General features: G+C 31.0%; 1 protein-coding gene across 2 annotated transcripts; it reads right to left on the bottom strand.

The window, feature by feature from the left end:
• Nucleotides 1-9,744: 9,744 nt before the first annotated feature.
• LOC140960042 (peptidyl-tRNA hydrolase, mitochondrial) lies at nt 9,745-16,986 on the bottom strand. Of its 2 annotated transcripts, none has more exons than XM_073418157.1 (8): nt 16,727-16,986; nt 16,554-16,621; nt 15,455-15,505; nt 15,289-15,362; nt 14,546-14,604; nt 14,386-14,462; nt 13,738-13,879; nt 9,745-10,316 (listed from the first exon to the last, which is right to left on the bottom strand). In XM_073418157.1, exons 1-7 carry the CDS (start codon nt 16,953-16,955, stop codon nt 13,748-13,750), a joined length of 690 nt encoding a protein of 229 aa, XP_073274258.1. In that variant the 5' UTR covers nt 16,956-16,986; the 3' UTR covers nt 9,745-10,316; nt 13,738-13,747. The 2 variants fall into 2 exon arrangements, with proteins under 2 accessions (XP_073274258.1, XP_073274259.1); XM_073418158.1 differs by having other exon boundaries at nt 9,747-10,215.
• Nucleotides 16,987-19,064: the final 2,078 nt, after the last annotated feature.

Below are 19,064 nucleotides of genomic sequence, written 5' to 3'. Positions count from 1 at the left end.
ATTTGTTTTTGGGTCGGGCTGGGTCGAGATGCCTTGACCCAAGCTCTTCACAATTGTGAAGAGCTTGGGTCTTTGGGTCTCGGCAGGAGACCCAAGCTCTTCACAATTGTGAAGAGCTTGGGTGGGTCGAGGTGAAGCTCTTCACCTCGACCCAAGCAGTTTTTTTTTTATTAAAAAAATATTTTTTTAAAAAATAAATTCTAACTAACTAATTAATGACCTAATAAATGAACTCACCTAATTAACAGCAGTCAACTCCCTTTTTTTGATTTAAAAAAGTCAAAATCCCTTTTATTTAATTAAATTTAAAATGAGTCGTATATTTTTTATTGTCCCGGTATTTGGGTCCTCTTATTTTTTTCATATAAATATTTATTTCGTCTCTTTACTATTATTAGTAGTTACGCATGAGTGTTATACGTGAGTAACGAACTTATATTATTAATATTTGTCGTAAATTTGTAAATAAATATAAACACATAATTTTTTCACGAATTATTCAATAACAAATATTATTTCACATTTTATCTATCATTTTCAAATAACTATGATTTAATTTTTTTAATATTTTTTATTTTTGAATTATTCAATATCATTGACAATCTATTTTTCGATTAATCACTTTGATACTTGAGTTATTTTTCTCTTATCACATTTTTATTTTGTTTATTTGATTTGTTCACACTTCGAGTCTTACTCTATTGTATTTCTTCTTGTGTTTTTGAAGTCTCACTTGATTTCTCTATATCTTTCACCACTATTGACAACATATCATTGTTCTTAGTTACTAATTTTTCTAATTTGAAATTAAACTTATGAGGTTTCTTGTTTGGTTCTCTAAGGTTCTCATTATATTTAGACATATATTTTTCCTGCAAATAAACTAAACGCATACTTAAATTTGTACACATACAAACAATTTACAATCATTGAAAAATTTCAGTCCAAATAAATACTCATAAGCGAAACAAACGAATCAATTATTTAAAACTAGAGGATAGAAATGCATATTATCACGTCTGAATACAAATAATAAATGGTGAGAAAGATGAACATATATCTATATAGAAAATCTAAAATATAGATTAATTTTTTAACTTTTATAGTTTTTATTTTTAAGAAATGACATTCACTTCGATGTCATAGTTCAATTATTCATGAGTATGAACTTTGATTTACAATCATGTTTCAAAACGAAATGAGTAGGAAAAAAAAAAGGAAAGAAGAGAGTTAAGAATCAAGAAATAAATTTTTTTTAATTTTTTGAAATACATCACATTTCTCAACATTGTCTTTGAATCAATGATATTAAAAAATATATCAATTGACAACTCAATATTCCACTACAACGAAAAATTTGTTATTGATAATAAATGATAATCATTTTATATACATTTATATTTGAATGAAAAAAATAAAAACTCTGATTTGCAATCTTTTAAAAAAAGTTAAAACATAGAGAAATCATAAGAGTCATATATAATTTTTTTAAATAATATCAACTTAATACAGTGATAATTAAAAATAAGTTAGACAATTTCACATATCCAATTTCGGGGAAATAATTTGAACACATGTTATATAAAGTTTAATTGATCGAAAAAAAATGAAGAAACAATACAATATCGCGTTGATGAATCTGTATTAATTGACAAAAAACTAATTCAAATTACATGAATCATAATATGAAATTATTATAAAATGAAAAAAATATGATCGAATATATATGTGATAAAAATAATAATATGATGAACATGCATTGTAGTTGCGCAAAAAACTAAACAAGTTTTTTCGATAAAATATCAAAATACCCTAATGAAATTAAAAAAATGATTTCAGAAAAATTTACTGCTAATTTATTGTGTTAATTAAAAATGTTGTGAAATGAAGCAATATAAATCATTATAATCAGAGAAGTAAGGAATTTGGAAATTTTGTGATAAATAATTATTTAGATATGTTTTAATTTAAAAGACATTATATGTCAATTAACTTGAATATAAAGGACAATATTAGAGTTTGAATTCCTGAACATATTTTAACAAAAATACAAAAATTAAAATAACAAGAAGACATATATATTAGGGATAAATTTATTGTTTATGAGAAATAAGACAAAATCTAATGCATATGAATACAACTTCTTGATTCAATTTTTGTACGAAAAAAGTTAAATCTATAATTATTTAAATAAAAATTTATGTACCCAAAAAATAAAAAGCAGATGAATAAAAATTGAAGAAAACACATTAATTATAAATAGATGAATCGAAACAATACTCATTAGATTAACACTAATATGATTTCGTCCATTGTGATTGTTTTGTGAAATCAGAGTATATTAACTCAAAAAAGCTCAACAATTTCATATAAGAATAAAAATAATGATCACTGCCTACAAAAAATTATTTAAGTTAAAGTTGTAAATTGAACTTATACATTATTAAATATGGTTTTTTAACAAAAACGAGGTCGAAAAACTTTCAAGTCTTTAAAGCAACATATATAATAAAAAGATTGAACATCGAGAATCGAGATGTAATTATATAATTAAATCATCCAACCAAAGACAAAGAAAGAAGAAATTCAAAGTTAAATACCCGACAAATGACAAAATTACAAAAGTACTATAACGGTAAAAACAAAATGTGTAAATGGATCGACTCATCAAATTTTCATTGAAATATGATCCATACAAGGAAAACCACTTACCATTTGTTGATTATTAGCAGCATCTCGAAAACGTCCGAGTCGAAATATAGCTTTCAAATTAAGTTTCGAATTAGCGAATGTTGCCAATTGGAGAGGAGATACCAATATTGAATCTCAAGAAATAACTCTGGGATTAAACCGTCCAATCAAAACAAAGAAATAACAAAAATCAAAGTTAAATAGACAAATGACAAAATAACCACAATGATACAAAAAGACAAACATTAGACATACCAAAAGATGAACATAAGGCACGAGGAAAGTTTAGTAAACAAACAATGAAAACTCACACTTTTACGGTAATATTAATAGATAGATATAATATTAGTGGCCGAAGCATATACATTGTGTGCGTATAATGTATTACATGAATACTAATTGTTGTATATATGGAATAAATTTATATTTTTATATCTTTTGTTTTATTTATGATATTTTATAAAATTAATAAGATATAAATTCTAGTAATATTATCTTATATATCTATAAAATAAAAATTAAATCTGATCTAGATGATGATAAATAAAGAATTGAACCTTGAATAAAAATGTGTGAGGATGACGGATAATGGAACAATTATATATCTCTAGCAAGCATGAAGACATGAAAATAGTACGTCATTTTTTGCCGCAAAATCAATAATGTTTTTTCAATGCTTAAGTCTAGAACACCACATAAAAAAATAGAACATAATTTTAATTATTCATTTCGGAATGATCGACTTTTTACGAACAAACAACGCCATCTTCTTAGAATCAATTATATGACATAATACCATATTCATTTGCACGTAGGAATAGACTTGTCAAATTGGGCCCGTCCCCGTCATAAAAATTGAGCGGGTTAGGTTGATAAAATAGCAGCTCGTTTGGAGACGAGCCAAACGGGCTCATCCGTTTGGGTTGCGGGCCGAGACGGGCCCGCCAAATTAGGATAGAGTTTTACATTTTTAGGTTTTAAGATATTGAAATTGAATAAGTCTCTTACCTGCGCCTTCATCTGACCATCTCTCATATCTTATTTCTTACTTATTTTTTCTCGTCAATCCTCATCTCTTATTCTCTTTGTTATTCAAAATTTGAGTGGCTTTCCTTGCCGGTTGAAGGTGGTCGCTGCAGCCATACACATCTTAGATGTTCAATCGTCGCTTCCCAATAGGCCAAGATGTGAATATATATGGTAAAATCTCTGCCCTTCTATTTTTTTGAAGACGCGCTTCTATTTTCTTGCGGATACTCCTTTTTGAAACTTCGGACTCCATTGGTTTTTCTTGGCAAATTGCTCTCGAAAGTGAATTTTTTTAATTAATTAATGAGCATGTTGAGATTTCTATTAGCTTCTTGACATGATATGCCTCTTCCACACTCAGGAGTCTAATTGGCATCAAAATTGTTTAGATTTTTGAAGGAATGGCGGATTGAGAAAAAGTTTTTTCATTGACATTGGATAATGTATCAAGTAATGATAATATGCAATTGAAAGAACGACTCTCGTTGCATGATAGCTTGTTGTGTGATGGTGAATTTTTTCATGTTCGTACTCATATATTGAATCTCATTGTCCAAGAAAGTCTCAAAATAGCTAGTGTAGCTTTGAATAAAATTAGAGAATCTGTCAAGTATGCGAAAGGCTCAGAGGGTAGGATGAGAAAATTTGAAGAATGTGTGAGAGCAGTTGATAGCATTTTTTTTAAAAAAAAATAAGCGAGTCGGCCAGCGTAACCCACGGCCCAAGGTGGGTTGGGCTGGGTTGGCCATTTAGAGGTCCGCCAAAATGGCGGGTTGGCCCGTCCCACCTAATGGCGGGTTGTGGCGGGTGGCAGGCTGGCCCGCTCCTCCAGCCCGTTTTGACAAGTCTACGTAGGAACCGTCTGGTCTGATTCCAATCCATCAACCATTTGCTTCAGTAATTCCCCTTCAATACCATAAAATTCCCTATGTATTCCCAAATAATTTTATGTCTTTTTTTACCGTATGCAGTTAGAATACTTCATTCAAAACAATTGAAAAGTAACCATGTTTGAAAAAACAACCTATCATCAAATTGAATGATAAAACCAATAAGATTCTTCCAAAACACGACATGATTACTTCCGAATTTGTAACCAAACACAGCTTTAATTGTTTGATCTTCAAAGTAACCAAGGAATAAGCTTAGGTAATGTAATCCTCCAAATACAATATTTAATATTGTATAAATCTAAAGTCAAAAAATAAATCATTATTGCAAAACAACCATAAATTATATGACACAAGTTTGAAGCATAAAGAACACAAAAGAATTGAGGAAGAAACAGTCGGCTAAGTCTTTTAGTGCAATCTTTACATGAGGAAGAAAGGACGACGTAGGAGTATTGAAGTCTCCAAATATCCAGAAACAAATTCGTGCCAGTTTCTTTTCACATTATCTTCTTTACCTCTGATTTGATAACACAACTGGGTTTTGAATTTGATAAGTCATTTTGTTAAAAGAGTTTCATTCTGTCTATTTCCGCACAGTCCTTACTGTTGACTTACTAAAAACTTAGCTGACAAGAATTTCATTTCAATGTTGCTAACTAAATCGAAATATTGTAACATTATTGAGATAAATTTATTCACTCCCCTCTAAATATATTTCCGATCCTAACAAGTGGTATTAGAACAAGTTATTTCTGGCCGTTGAACGTTATTCAATCAAATGGCTTGTAATTACTAAAGTCTTTTAGTACAATCCTTCCGTGAAGAAGAGGTAACATAGAAGTATTGAAGTATCCGAAAATACAGTAACAAACTCTGGTCAGTTTACTTTTCACTTTATTTTTTTTACCTCTCATTTGATAATACAACTTAGTTTTGATAAGTAATTTTGTTCAAAAGAGTTTCAGTCTGTCTATTTCCGCACAATCCTTACTGTTAACTTATTAAGAACCTGGATGACAAGAATTTCATTTCAATGTTGATAACCCAACCGAAATATTTGTAACATTGTTGAGATAAATTTATTCACCCACTTCTAAATATATTTTCGATCATAACAAGTGTTATCAGAGCAAGTTATTTTTTGCCGTTAAACGTTATACAATCAAATGACATCATTTAGTAAAATCACAGTGTTCTCTAAGGAAGATTTTGATGAATGAAAGATTAGAATACGAAGTCATTTAGTTTCTCTAGATAAATGAAATGTGGTTTATCATCACAGATAGCCCAATGAAAATTTTAAAACCCTAATCGTGTGGCCCGTGTGCGCCAGAATGCACGAATCTAAGCATAACACATACACAAAAATAAGTATGAAACCAGAAGAATTCATGGAGAATGTACCTCAAATGAACATATTCGGAATAATTGACTGAGCGGAGAGAACGAGTCTGCGAAAGAGTTCGGCAGCAATCAAAGTAGTGTGATTAATGGCAGATGGTGATATATACGCTAACACATACACTCACAATGAAATGCGATTTCTGTTTTATAGTGCAACTTTCCTCCATTAGATTTTTTTGTATGAAATGTTCAAACAAATTAAAGCCCGACTGTGTAGCTCGAGTATTTTTTTGAACATCACCCCTTAGAGCCAATTTTTTCATAATCGGACCGATGATCGAACCAATTTATCTTGAAAATGGTTCAATCTGCGGACCGATTGAACAGATAGTCGAACTGAAAAACCTTTATATTTTATAAATAATAATATAATATCGTAAATGTAATGCCCGAGATTTTAGTACTGTAGTCAGACATTGATTAATTAAAAAAATTGAGGTTGTAGGAGCTCGAGGGGGGTAGCCGGGCGTCGGTGCAAGACAAGCCAAGAAGTTGGACAGAACCTGTGGCGCCCGAGCGGTAGAAAAGGACCGCCCGAGCGCCAGTGCACCACCAGCTTTGCCTTTTGACAGAACGTTTGGCGCCCGAGCGGTAGTTTTTGACCGCCCGAGCGCCAGTGGATAACAAGTGAGAACTCGGACAGAACGTTCCGCGCCCGAGCGGTAACTTATGACATCCCGAGCGCCGCCTGAGAAACAAGAAAAATGAGCCACGTTTCGTTGGCATGCAAATTGAATATATATAGAAATGGTTTCATTCTTCCGCTGGCAGCAAGAGGAAATCGAGAGAGGAAGGGAGAAAAGTTATAGAAAATCCTTACGCCTTTATATTTTGATCCGTCCGTTAGATTTTGAATCCGACTTCGGTACTATGTTCCTATCGACGTGGGCTACAACTGGACGTAAGTTTTGTTACGTTTTGATATGTGTTGAAATTATGCTATTGTCAGAATTGAATAAAATTCATATATGATGTTCTTGACATGTTAGATATCATAGAATCGAAGTCAGATTAAGAAACAGATTGATTACAGATTTGTTATGATTTTTCAGATTATATTGAGTGGTATTGGACAAATTTGGATTATGGTTGGATTATGGATTATATTGGATATTGGTTATGAATTGTAATTGATATCTCTTGCTATCTGAGTTGACGAGGATATTGAGATTGTACCGTTATGCCGTTGATTTTGAATTGAATTCAGATTGATCAGATTCAGTATTGAATTGAGAATGGACGGTTGATATTATTATTCTCGATATGTCCTTTCAGATTTACAGAGGCAATCTTGAGTTCAGAACTTCCGTTTCTTCCGACCGAGACTACAAACGAAAGGTATAAGTCAATGTGGTATTGGGAGATCGACACAAGTAGGATATACTTGTGTTTCCCTAAATCACATACTATTTGTTATTATTTGCATTGATTTGATTTGATATGCTTGTTCTATTGATGTATAGAGAGCATGTGTTAGACGAATATGAGATGAGTGATCTTGTGACAGAAGTACCTGATAGTGGCGGGATCGCCACGGGCACATTGCACGATGTCACAAGATAGTGTATTGGCGATAGTGCCACAGTCTGTGACGGATAGGTCAAGACACTGGATGTTTGGTTATATCGACGTGGATAGAATCGGAGTTTCTTCTATTACTGTTGGTCGATATAGGAATACCAACGTCTGGAAACCGGGATCCCTAGACTAGGATTGAGTCTAGTCTGAGTCGTGGAGTCACGAGTATGATTGATAGTTTGATATTAATTATGTTTCAGATTTTGATATATATCTGATATCTGCTTCATGCTTTATATTAATTATATGATTGCATGTTTCGTTGATTTATACTGGGATTTATTCTCACCGGAGTTATCCGGCTGTTGTCGTGTTTGTATGTGTGCATGACAACAGGTGTGACAGGTTCAGGGTCGAGGAGATGAAGAGAGAGATCGTGATTAGAGTGGAGACTACGGACTTGATCTGAGATAGGGTTGAACACTTGATATTTAGTAGTTGAACCTTAGTTTGTAAATGATTGTATATAGTACAAGACTTTTACTTTTCTTTTATACTGATATGTATAGTAGAGTGATTCCATTACGTTCCGCATTTGATATTATATTTAATAAAAAAAAAAGTTAGACCCTGTTTATTATAATTGATTAATTAGTCCCAATTACGATTAAGAACATGATTAGCGTCCGGGTCCCCACAGTAAATAATATATTTTAAATTTTAAAAAAATCTTAAATGTATATAAAAATTATAAAAAAAAATTTATCCAAGTTTAAAATATAAAAAACTTACATATAATCAAATATAATTTAGTCTATATTTAAAAAAAAATTAAATCAATATAAAATCTATTATTACTAAAATAATAATTTTAATAAAGTTCAAAAATCCAAATAATCATATATATAACCAAAAAATAAAAATTTAAATATAAAAGATAAATTTTTTAAAAAGAAAATATAAAATTTAAAAATAAAATAAAAATGGGTGAACCGGTTAGACCAATTTTGACAGTAAAAGCCCTTTTTTTCTAGATACAAATTTAGTCTCCGAAGCTGCTTGAATTTAAGTTCGATTGATATTTGTGAAGCAAACATATCAATCTCAAACTAAACTTTACCATTCATTCGAAACATAGTATTGTTTACTAAAGAAACGTGAATGATGGTATTTATCATATGTATGACTAAGGTAGTGTTTACAAATACTTAATTAAAAAAACGATTATAGACTTTTCCTTTACGAATTTGGAAAATTTTGCAAAAGAAAAGTTCATAATCATTTTTTAAACATTACATTAATCCGCGTGAAATTGATTAAAGCGTTAGAATCAATAGTATGTTGGGATTAAAGTATGTGAAGAGATTTACAACCGAAAATGTGATACATTAAGAGAAAACTATGTGTAAGCAAATTCAAAATTTTAATTTTATAAATCATTTTGATTTGTTTTGGCTCCAAAATTATGTCTTTATAAAAATTGTTGTTCATCAAACAAGTCATCATTCGAAACCTTCCCACATATCCCATGTCCTGCGTTCGAATTTAAATCGAATCGCAGCAATGTTGACATCCTCCTGAAGTTGGACACAAATTTTTTAAAACTCAGAGTAAAATTTTGAATCTGATGAACGTGTAAGTTTTCCTAAATTTTACTAATTTCGTTGATGCAAATAATTATCATTAATGAATTATCTGAACTGGTCAATAGCTAGAAAAGAAATTACTTGGAGTAAAGACTTAAAAAATACATATATTATAAAATAGAAATTTAGAGAGTAAATTACACGTATTTTCTAACCATGTACAAAGTTTCTTTATTTATTTATTTATTTTTATTTTTATTTCTATTTTGCAAAAACCAGATATGTTTTTGACCCTAAATTAAGAAAGGCTTTGTTGATAACATTGTCAGGCCCTTGGAACATCGAAAACTAGCAACATTGGACCATACACGAGATAGACAAGTTTCCTAGAAGGAAAAAAACAAAGAGAGATAATAAATTAAAACCTCATGCACAAGTTCTTAGAGAAAAATATAATTTCACCGTTCAAATATACAACACTTGAATTTAGTTCAAGCTTTAATCCCATGAGTAAAAAAGTTACAAACAATAGATTACGTCCCCATAACTATAGGCTGTTGTTGCAACAGTCGACTAATTCCAAGAAGAGCCAAATAGTACAGATTATACTGAAAATATGAACTATGATAAAAAAAAAAAAAAATAATGGAATATTGGGTATTATCTTAGTGTGGAGCATTATTACAAGATCAAGAATCGAGCAAGATACATAGAGAAATGATCTTACAGGTATATCTCTTGTTCACGCTAGTATAGTATTCTTGATATCTGGACAACCCCAGAAGTATGTCATCTCTATTGTACATCTCCAAGATATATTTAAGACAAGTTGAAAAAAAAATATGAAACTCAAAATTTTCTACTTGTGGAAAAAATATAAAAGACCAATCGAAATAACATAATCAGAATCCAAATTATCTCTCATACCATATATCTTGACCGCTGGAATAATCATCAGGACTGCACTTCGGACGGTGCAGAGAAGCAAGATAAGCATCTAAGTATCCCAGTCCAAAGGAGTGGTCATCTCCCATTGTACTTAACCAGAGCAAAAAGGTTGTACTTTTGGTCTTTGTCATACAAAGTAGTGGAGACTGACATATTGAGTGGATCGACGTTTTAAAATGGATACCCAAGTGGAAAATATTACAATCCAAGCAATAGTCGTATCATCCAAAGAGAGAATAATAACTAGCTGCAATGTCATAATCATTTTATAATTACAAAGCAACGATTCCCAAAAGAATACAAAACGATGGTCCAGGGACTAAAATGCCAGGAAAAAGAACAAGAAATCCAGACAGGTTATTTCAGAGTGATTATAATGGTATATGACTTCAGAAGTTAGCACCAACAATGTGCCCCAAGCACTTACTCAAACATCCTATTTAGCCAATTTAACCATTTCGCCGATGTACAGCTTACATATATTTGAAGCAATCGCATTAGCATCACTATAAAAGCCAACATTCATGCATAATTGTTGAACAGCCGGACCTGACTTTTTTTTCCGAAGAAGCCTAAAGCAAGCCAATATTTGCAGATTAGGCAGAATCAAATGCCAAACTTAAATCAAGTTAACTTATATACAAGAGGCCTGATACAGGTCTAACATTGAAATTTATTCCAACAAGAGAAAAATTAATTACAGTCGTATGCCATGAATTTATTTTAAATACAAACTTGGTCGATTTATTTTTCTCTCGCATAATTTATGTCATACAGTTGGGATTCAGGTACAACAACAAAAGAAGAAAGAATAAAACCAAGAAAAACCATTCAGGAAGGTCCCAAATTCAGCCTGATTATCACAAAAGTTATCCCTGAATAAAATAGCTTGTAATGAAAAAGCAGAAACCTGTAATTTGACTTTAAGTTATGCCAATTTCGGTTCAGCGATCAACCACTGGCCAAAGTGAATGCTAATTCAGTTAAATTAAAAGGCGGAAAACTTATAATTAACCTCAAGTAAAGTTGAGGTGAACTTTCAAATAGAGCACATACACTAAAGGTATGATTGGTTTTATTTCCTAAGTTCTGAAATAGTTTTTTGAGAAATGAGTTTTCTTTTTTTTATTTACGATACAAGAAAATTAACTTTTTAAAAATATATTGGAAAAATAAATGTATCTTTAGTTTTGTTGTTCTTAAAAAGCATCATTCACATCAAGAGTCAAATTATACAATTTTTTGCTCAGGTGATTGATAATTTAATAATATTTGGAGTATCTATAAATTTTAAAATATAAAATATCTTGTTAGAATATGATATAGTAACACTGACTTTTTGTAAGGGGTGAATTGAATTGAAAATAATAAGTATGTCACGAGACGTGAAAATGGGCTTTTAGATAAGAAAACTAAAATAAGTTAGTAGTCAAAATGGTTTTTGGATTAGAAAATGAAATTTGATAAATAATAGTGTGTTTAGTTTGACAGATTAAATTGAAATTGATATTAAAATTAATTAATGAATTACATATATTATATTTGCTTTCATATATTGAAATTGTGATTTTGGTATGTTTTCCATCACAATGTAAGTCCTTGTCATTCAATGATCTAATTTATTTTACACTCATAACTCATCATTGTTTTGGAAGAAGATGATATATTTGAGGAGGATGAAGAGGAATTTTTTATTTAGATATTTTTGAAGTTTTTTTCTTAATATACTATAAATTTATGGCTTACAAATGAATCTTATACTATGTAGCACGGATACCTTAAATTTTTTTTTTTTAAGTATCGGATACCGATAAGTCACGGATACGGATACGACACGCGGATACACGTGTCGGATACTTCAAAATCCGTATCGTTGACTTTGTTTAGGGTTGACCAGTGGGATACGTTTTGGACACGGCGAGGACACGCCATGGATACAGCGTGGATACGTTTTTCGGATACGTTTGGGCAAAATTGCAAATATTTAAAAGTTTTAGGGGTTAATTAAAAAAATTAAAATTTCTAAGGTCTAAAAGAAAAATAATTTAAAATAAATTAGGTTGGGCTTTTAAATCCCTAAATACATTTGTCAGTCTCTTTCATTCTATTTCTGCTCAAAATATTGTATCTATCTCTATAATTTTTACATCTATCTCTATAAATTTATCTGTTTCTTTCATTCTATTTCTGCTCAAAATATTACATCTTNTATATATATTTTAATGATTGTCGTATCCTAGCCGTATTGTGTCTTATATTTTCAAAATTTGACGTGTCGCCGTATCCGTATCGTATTCGATACGATACTCGTACCCGTATCCATGCAACATAGATCTTATATGATTAAATTTTTTTCCTGATTATGATTTACGCTATATTATCTATTAATGATTTTTTTTATTTATGTTGTTTGCTATCTTTCTGAAAAATATTTAATTTACGTAATATTATAGTATAAATCACTTTATATATATTGAATTTAAAAATTCGTTTTACTTCGATAAAATGTGCGCCTTGTCTTACGCCCCAGGCTCCAGGATATCCTATCACTTTAGTGCACCTTGCGCTCTAAATAACTATGATGGTAAGATAACTATATTGATTGTGTATGTGGATGATATTAATAATATTATTCTTAGAGGGAGTGATGCTATTGAGATAGCAAGATTAAAAGGGTGTGTTGTGTCAAAATTTGAGGTAAAAGATCTGGATATTTCTTGGGAATGGAGTTGTTAGGTCGAGGAAAAATATATATGTATCATCAAAGAAGTATACTATATCTTCTTGAAGAAACATAAATGAGTGGTTGTCCACCGAGTGATATTCCTATGGACCTAAATCTGAAATTGAGTGGAGATTCAAAAGGGATTCCGGTCGACAAAGGATGATACCAGTGACTTATAAGGAAACGTATTTATTCCTCGCATATGTGCCTGGATATTGCCTTTGTTGTTAGTGTAGTAAGTCAATTAATGCACTCATCATATGAAGAACATTTTATCTTAGTTTATAGGAATAAGTCTTTACACATGCAGATTGGGCGAGGTCAATATCAGATAAAAGATTCGCTACATGATATTGTAAATTACTTTGAGAAATCTTGTCACCTAGAGGAGCAAAAAACAGAACGTCGTAGCCTGAAGTAATGTTGAGGCTGAATTAAGAGTTGTGGCCATTGGCCAATGGAGTTTATGAGATTCTGCAAATGAAATTGGTACTCGAAGAATAGAAACTAGATTCGGACGGTCCAATGAAACTATTTTGTGATAACAAATTCACAATCAATATTGTGAATAACCCGGTTCAACATGATCGCACCAAACATATTGAAGTTGACGGACTCTTTATTTTGGATCAGCCTTTTTTTTTGTATAGATGTACATGGTACAACAGGTAATCATTCAGAAATGAGAGTATTTTTTCCGCACAAAAGTTTCTGGTCACCTTGTTTACAGGGTGTAAGTGGGAACACGGCAATTAACAAATATCTATCAAATTGTGATATTTTTTTGTCTAGCCAAACCTGATCCAATGTAGAATCTACCTCATGAAGTGAGATATCAAGCCATAACAAGTCATTCTATTCAGAAAGGTCGTTGAAAGGAAACTAAATCACAAACATCTGTGGATGCTTCGGTACAACTGAAAAATTGTTATGTTCAGAGTACCTGGATAGAGTCATACTGGCATAGTCTGCAGTCTTAGATGTTTATACTTCTGCTCCCTATTGAAACATCTAGCACTCTCTGTCAAGCCTTTTGACAAGACTTCTTTCAGCACATCAACACCCTCTTCTAATGCAACATCAATCTGCCAGGCCCAAATGGAGCATATTAGTAAAGCTATGCTTTATATTAATGTTAAGTGACGAGTTTTAGGATTTTCTGGAAAAACATACAAGCACTAAGAATGAATCTGGAAGATGAAATTTTTAAAGTAAACACGTAACAATATGTGGTCTAACTTATTAATTAAACGATAATCAACAAGATATTACTCAAGGATTCCATTCATTTGAAGTAATTTTGAACAGCCATATGCTACTACTCCATGAACAAAAGATTCCATCTGTCAGACCAGTCAGACAAATTTTGCATATGATTATGCGTCAAACCAACTCACATAGTAATCTTAACCTATAAATGGGAAACTTGAGATTGAGGAATTTATAAAGACCCATTGTTCATCAACTGCAAATTCGTAAAAATTCACCAAAGGCTCCGTCTCTGCATTTTCTCAAAATTAAGGCCACATAGATAACAGATTTTGGTGCAAGAAATTGTTGAAAACAAGACGAAGCGGCCCGAGTGATATACCCTTTCACGAGCTTTGGCGTTGAATTTCTGAAGAAGGAACGCTTTTGGATCCATCTGACCAGGAGGCCTCCCAATGCCTAAATATTTTTTACATGATCTTGTCAGTTGCGGTGAAACTGATGGCTGACCTCAAAAATCTGAAGTAGGGACACAAACTAACCAATTCTTAGCCGAGGAAATTCTTTATTCCCACGAAAATGATCGATCACACTTTTCAGCCTACAAATTTCAGAAAATTTAGGCTAATTTAGTTCGTCCAGCAGAGAGAAATACACATCAGAAAAAATCAAATCGACAAAGGTGGCAAGGAAAATGTCATATAACTAAGATATTGCTGCATGACTGTTGTATTTATTCAGACTTTAGGTGGACATAACATGGATATTATGAAGGAGGGGAAATTATGGGCGTCTCAAATTCAACCTGAATGTTAATCTTTTCAAGTTTTCTTCTAATTTTTTTAATGCTTTAATAGAAATTAATTTCAAAAATATAAAAAACTGATACACATATCAATCACAATTTGGAATTTATATTAATCATGCACAAATTCTACAAGGAGATAGCATATACTCTGTAATTAGAATAGCTAGCATACACTTCGTAATTAGAATAGCAAGCATATACCATGATTGAAATAGCTAGTCTCAGTTTAGATCATGAAGCTCAAGTATGGTTTGATTTTAAGCTGTGTTTAGAGTATTTGAACATCATTAGAATAAAACTAATATCCTTTATACAAATATATAACTTGAAATAAAATCAACTCCATATAATTCATCACATCAAATTAATTAAAAAAAACAGCACAAACCCATCAAAGTGAAAGACCAAGCCCCTTGATCAGTAATGCCATCTACATTATCTTAGAAATTTAAAAAAATTGAAAGCTCTTTTTCGTACCCATTGTGACTTCCATGATTTCCCTTGGGGTGAAGACGGAGTACCCCACAAGGTAAACCCATGTCATCATGAAACTAAAGCAACAAAACATGAAGCGTCAGATTAAGACCCTAATTAGTAATCCAATCAACAAGTATGAAACTTCAGATTGTCAGTAAAATGATACCACTAAAACTCGATTGAGAGGAAGCTTATAATAAGCCGCCATAGGACCGCTCTGCAAAAAAAATAAAGAGGTTGTTAATGGAGTTCAGAGGGTGAGGGCGGGGAACGTACATCATATGTATGAACTGTACTACTGATACAAAAAGCATATTATAGGATCAAATCTGTCAGACATCGTATTTAAACATCCAATTCACATTACTAAAAAAACCTGTGGAAAACATGTACATGTTTTATCAAAACAAATCATGAACTTGTTCAGAAATTATAATGTACATGCATCTAAGTTGTTGATAAATAAAAGGGGAAATTTTGGAGAACCACCAAACGCAACTATCCAACCACACCTGCTTGGGCGCTTGGATAAGTTTTATTGTTCATAGGGTAAAAAAAGATTGGTCGTGATCAGAAGGATACTGGTTCATTAATGGTTGGCAACATACATACACTTGCTTTCAATTTTAAACAATACATTTCTCTAAATCATTTTGTAAGTAGGACGACACATGTCCTATCATTCATCACTAACTTAAAAATGAATCAGAGGTTATCAGGCACACCAAAACTTAAATATGAGTATCCTAGTCATCTGCCACATGGAATGGGGATTTTCTGAATGATAGGATCCCAAGAGAAATCCAATGAGAGCAGAGGCGATCACTTATCTCAAATAAAAATTCATGAAATTTTATACATAAAGTAAATCCTACACTTCCAGGTAGAATCACAAAAAATGCAGGGCATAACATACAATTTCTAACATTTTTTTCACATGTCAGTACTTATGCAACCCAAACCACCATAACTAAACACATTCCAGATACAAAAGCATTCATCTGTTATTTGACACATTTTACATGCATCTAAGAAAAACCTTTATTACACGGATTCATCTCTACAAATTCTGAAACAATTGCAGAAGTCAGAACTAAAAATTACACCAGTCAAAGCACAAAAAAAAAAAAAAAATTAGTTTTTTGTTTGGTATAGCAAGTAACACAGCAACAAATGTCATGAATCAACCAAGAACTGAAATTAACGTCACAGTTTAATGTCCACACTCGCATATTCTCGAAAAAAGTTCTCTGTTAACTGCTTACAGATTCGCCGCTTAAATTCATGTAAGTCTGAGGCTTCGCCAAAAAAACCGGAACCCCGTGAACAAAACCTGAAGGAAACATCCAAAAACTACACTGAGCCAAAAACACACGTACACAAAAGAGAAAAAATACAATTGTAAGAAACAACGGAAAAAATGAGCACTAGACAGAACCTTTCCCAAAGATGGCTTTGCAATGAACGGCATCCATTGAAATCCCTTGTGATTTAGCAAATGCATCGATTAGTTCAAAGCCGACGTTGTGTCTAGTGCCCATATATTTATCTCCAGTGTTACCCAATCCCACGAAAAGCCATGGGCGTGGGTTAGAAAACGCAGCAGCACAAAAGAAACGTTTGGAAAATCTACCGACGAGCATTATCACTCCTCGCATCAATTTCATAAACTAGTGACTGCCGATTTTCCAGTTGCATATAAACTTTAACAAAATTGGTATGGAAAGATAGCTCTCATCGTGGGATTTCCAAATACGGGATCGGTTTGAAATTTCACCTGCTTACGACGGAGATATCTCCTATCAAAGTAACAGCGGTTTCATCGGAAAGTTTCGAGAAATAGTTTAACATTGGTACCAAAATGTAGCATAGGCCGAGAGCTTTCTAAAAATATGATTATTTATAATCAATCGGTGATGATTATAAAGAAAAGAATGGATATGATTCAAATGTGATGTTTAAAAAAAAATTGAAAAATATATAAAAATAATATTAAACTTAAAATTATGATCGAAATTAAATTAAATGATATAATTAATACAAATATATTTTATATTTTCAAAGGACATCATATTCGAATTTGAATTTTTAAAAATAATTTGATAAGACTTCATATTTTATTGTTTATGATTTTCTATTTATTTTCAAATATTTAATGTGGTAGGTTGATGCAATAATACTGATAATATTTTCTTTTATAGCATATTACTTTTGACCCGAACTTTAAAAATATGGCAAAACTCTATATATAGTATTTCACACATATGATGCGATGTTATTTTATATAATTAATAAATTGATAAATATGATTGTGTGAATGATTACTTCTAATACAAATAAACTAAATTGATCGAATTTTCACACACACACATATATGCTTGTTTTTTTAATTTGTCATTTTTGTAAATTTAATCGTGCAAACAATTTTATGCTCATAAAAACTCATGTGAGACCATCTCATAGATCAATTTTGTAAGAAAAATCTTAACACAACCCGATTCATTAAAAAATATTACATTTTATGGTAAAAGTGTCACATTTCATTTTAAATATGGATCGAATCGACTCGTCTAACAGAAATAAATATATGAGACCGTCTTACAAGAGACCTACTATTTTATATTTAGCCATCTCATCGAGTTGATAGATTTGACAAGTTTTCTATTTGTATATCTTATTTTTATTTGCAAACTTAAATATTTTTTTTTAAAAAAGTAAATTTAAATTATATTATTATTATTATTTTATCATTCATTGTATGCGTGGCTGGAATTTTGTCTTTAAATTTTAATCTTTAAGTATCTTGTATTATTGAAAATCTCGTATACATGAGTTTTAATGATAAAATTAATTTTATATGCGTTTGTTGTCTTATACTTCATGCTATTTTATTCAACAATGGCATTTTTTTATTGCAAATATATGACATTATTTGATAATACTTTTCACTCTTTCCATTATCGTACGTTTGCTTGTTCCATGTATGTATAAACCTTATAAAATAAAGAAAATCTAAATAATATCCCATAATAAGAAAATAAAATGTATGGAAAAATTAATAAACTATTGATCATGAAAGATACTCTTTAAACTAAAATCTTTGTTGCTTTTGTATGTAGGTATGTCGCGACAAAGAACTAATCAGAGTTTAAGCAGTTCCCAATGCATTTTTGAATGATTTACCTCACAAATGAAGAAAATCGAATAATCAATGTAAAAATTTAAAAATAATTTAAATAGAATTCAGTTTCAATTTGAATAAAAGAAATCGAAAATATAGAATTCATAAATTACATTTGAATTGACATAAAAAAGAATTAAATTAAAATTTGAGATAATAAAAAAAATTGATATAATAAATGCACACAATAATTGAAGTTTATATTTTCAACTGTATTTAAATTCATATTTATATTTTTTAAAAAAAAAATTGTGGAGTCTTGATAAAAAAAAAATCAATAAAAAATACATATTTTTAAATGTTTTTAATAGGGGTGGGTACGGTATTGTGGGGACCCGGACGCTAATTCAATTCTTAATCATCATTAAGATCAATTTACTAATCAAGTAATTTGGGTCATAAAATTTTTTTTTCTTTAAATGCGGAACGTAGTGAAATAAATCTCATATACATATCAGTATAAAGGTACAAGTCTTGTACAACTTACATTCATCTAAATCTAAGGTTCAACAACTAATTATCAAGTGTTCAAACCCTATTTACATCAAAGTCCGTAATCTCCACTCTAATCACGATCTCTCCTCATCTCTTTGAC

Source organism: Primulina huaijiensis, chromosome 15 (assembly GCF_012295235.1).
Source record: "Primulina huaijiensis isolate GDHJ02 chromosome 15, ASM1229523v2, whole genome shotgun sequence".
In the NCBI taxonomy this organism is placed as follows: Eukaryota; Viridiplantae; Streptophyta; class Magnoliopsida; order Lamiales; family Gesneriaceae; genus Primulina; species Primulina huaijiensis.
The sequence above is the reverse complement of the archived record's forward strand: the minus strand, read 5'-3'. Positions and strand labels throughout refer to the sequence as shown.

What these genes read in the sequence shown, in the direction of transcription:
- LOC140960042 (XM_073418157.1), bottom strand. Translation starts at nt 16,955, where the DNA reads ATGAAATTGATGCGAGGAGTGATAATGCTCGTCGGTAGATTTTCCAAA. An exon ending in CAAAGCCATCTTTGGGAAAG is followed by an intron (nt 16,622 to 16,726) that starts GTTCTGTCTAGT and finishes TGTTTCCTTCAG; the next exon opens with GTTTTGTTCACGGGGTTCCG. An exon ending in ATTTCCTCGGCTAAGAATTG is followed by an intron (nt 14,463 to 14,545) that starts GTTAGTTTGTGT and finishes AAAAATATTTAG; the next exon opens with GCATTGGGAGGCCTCCTGGT.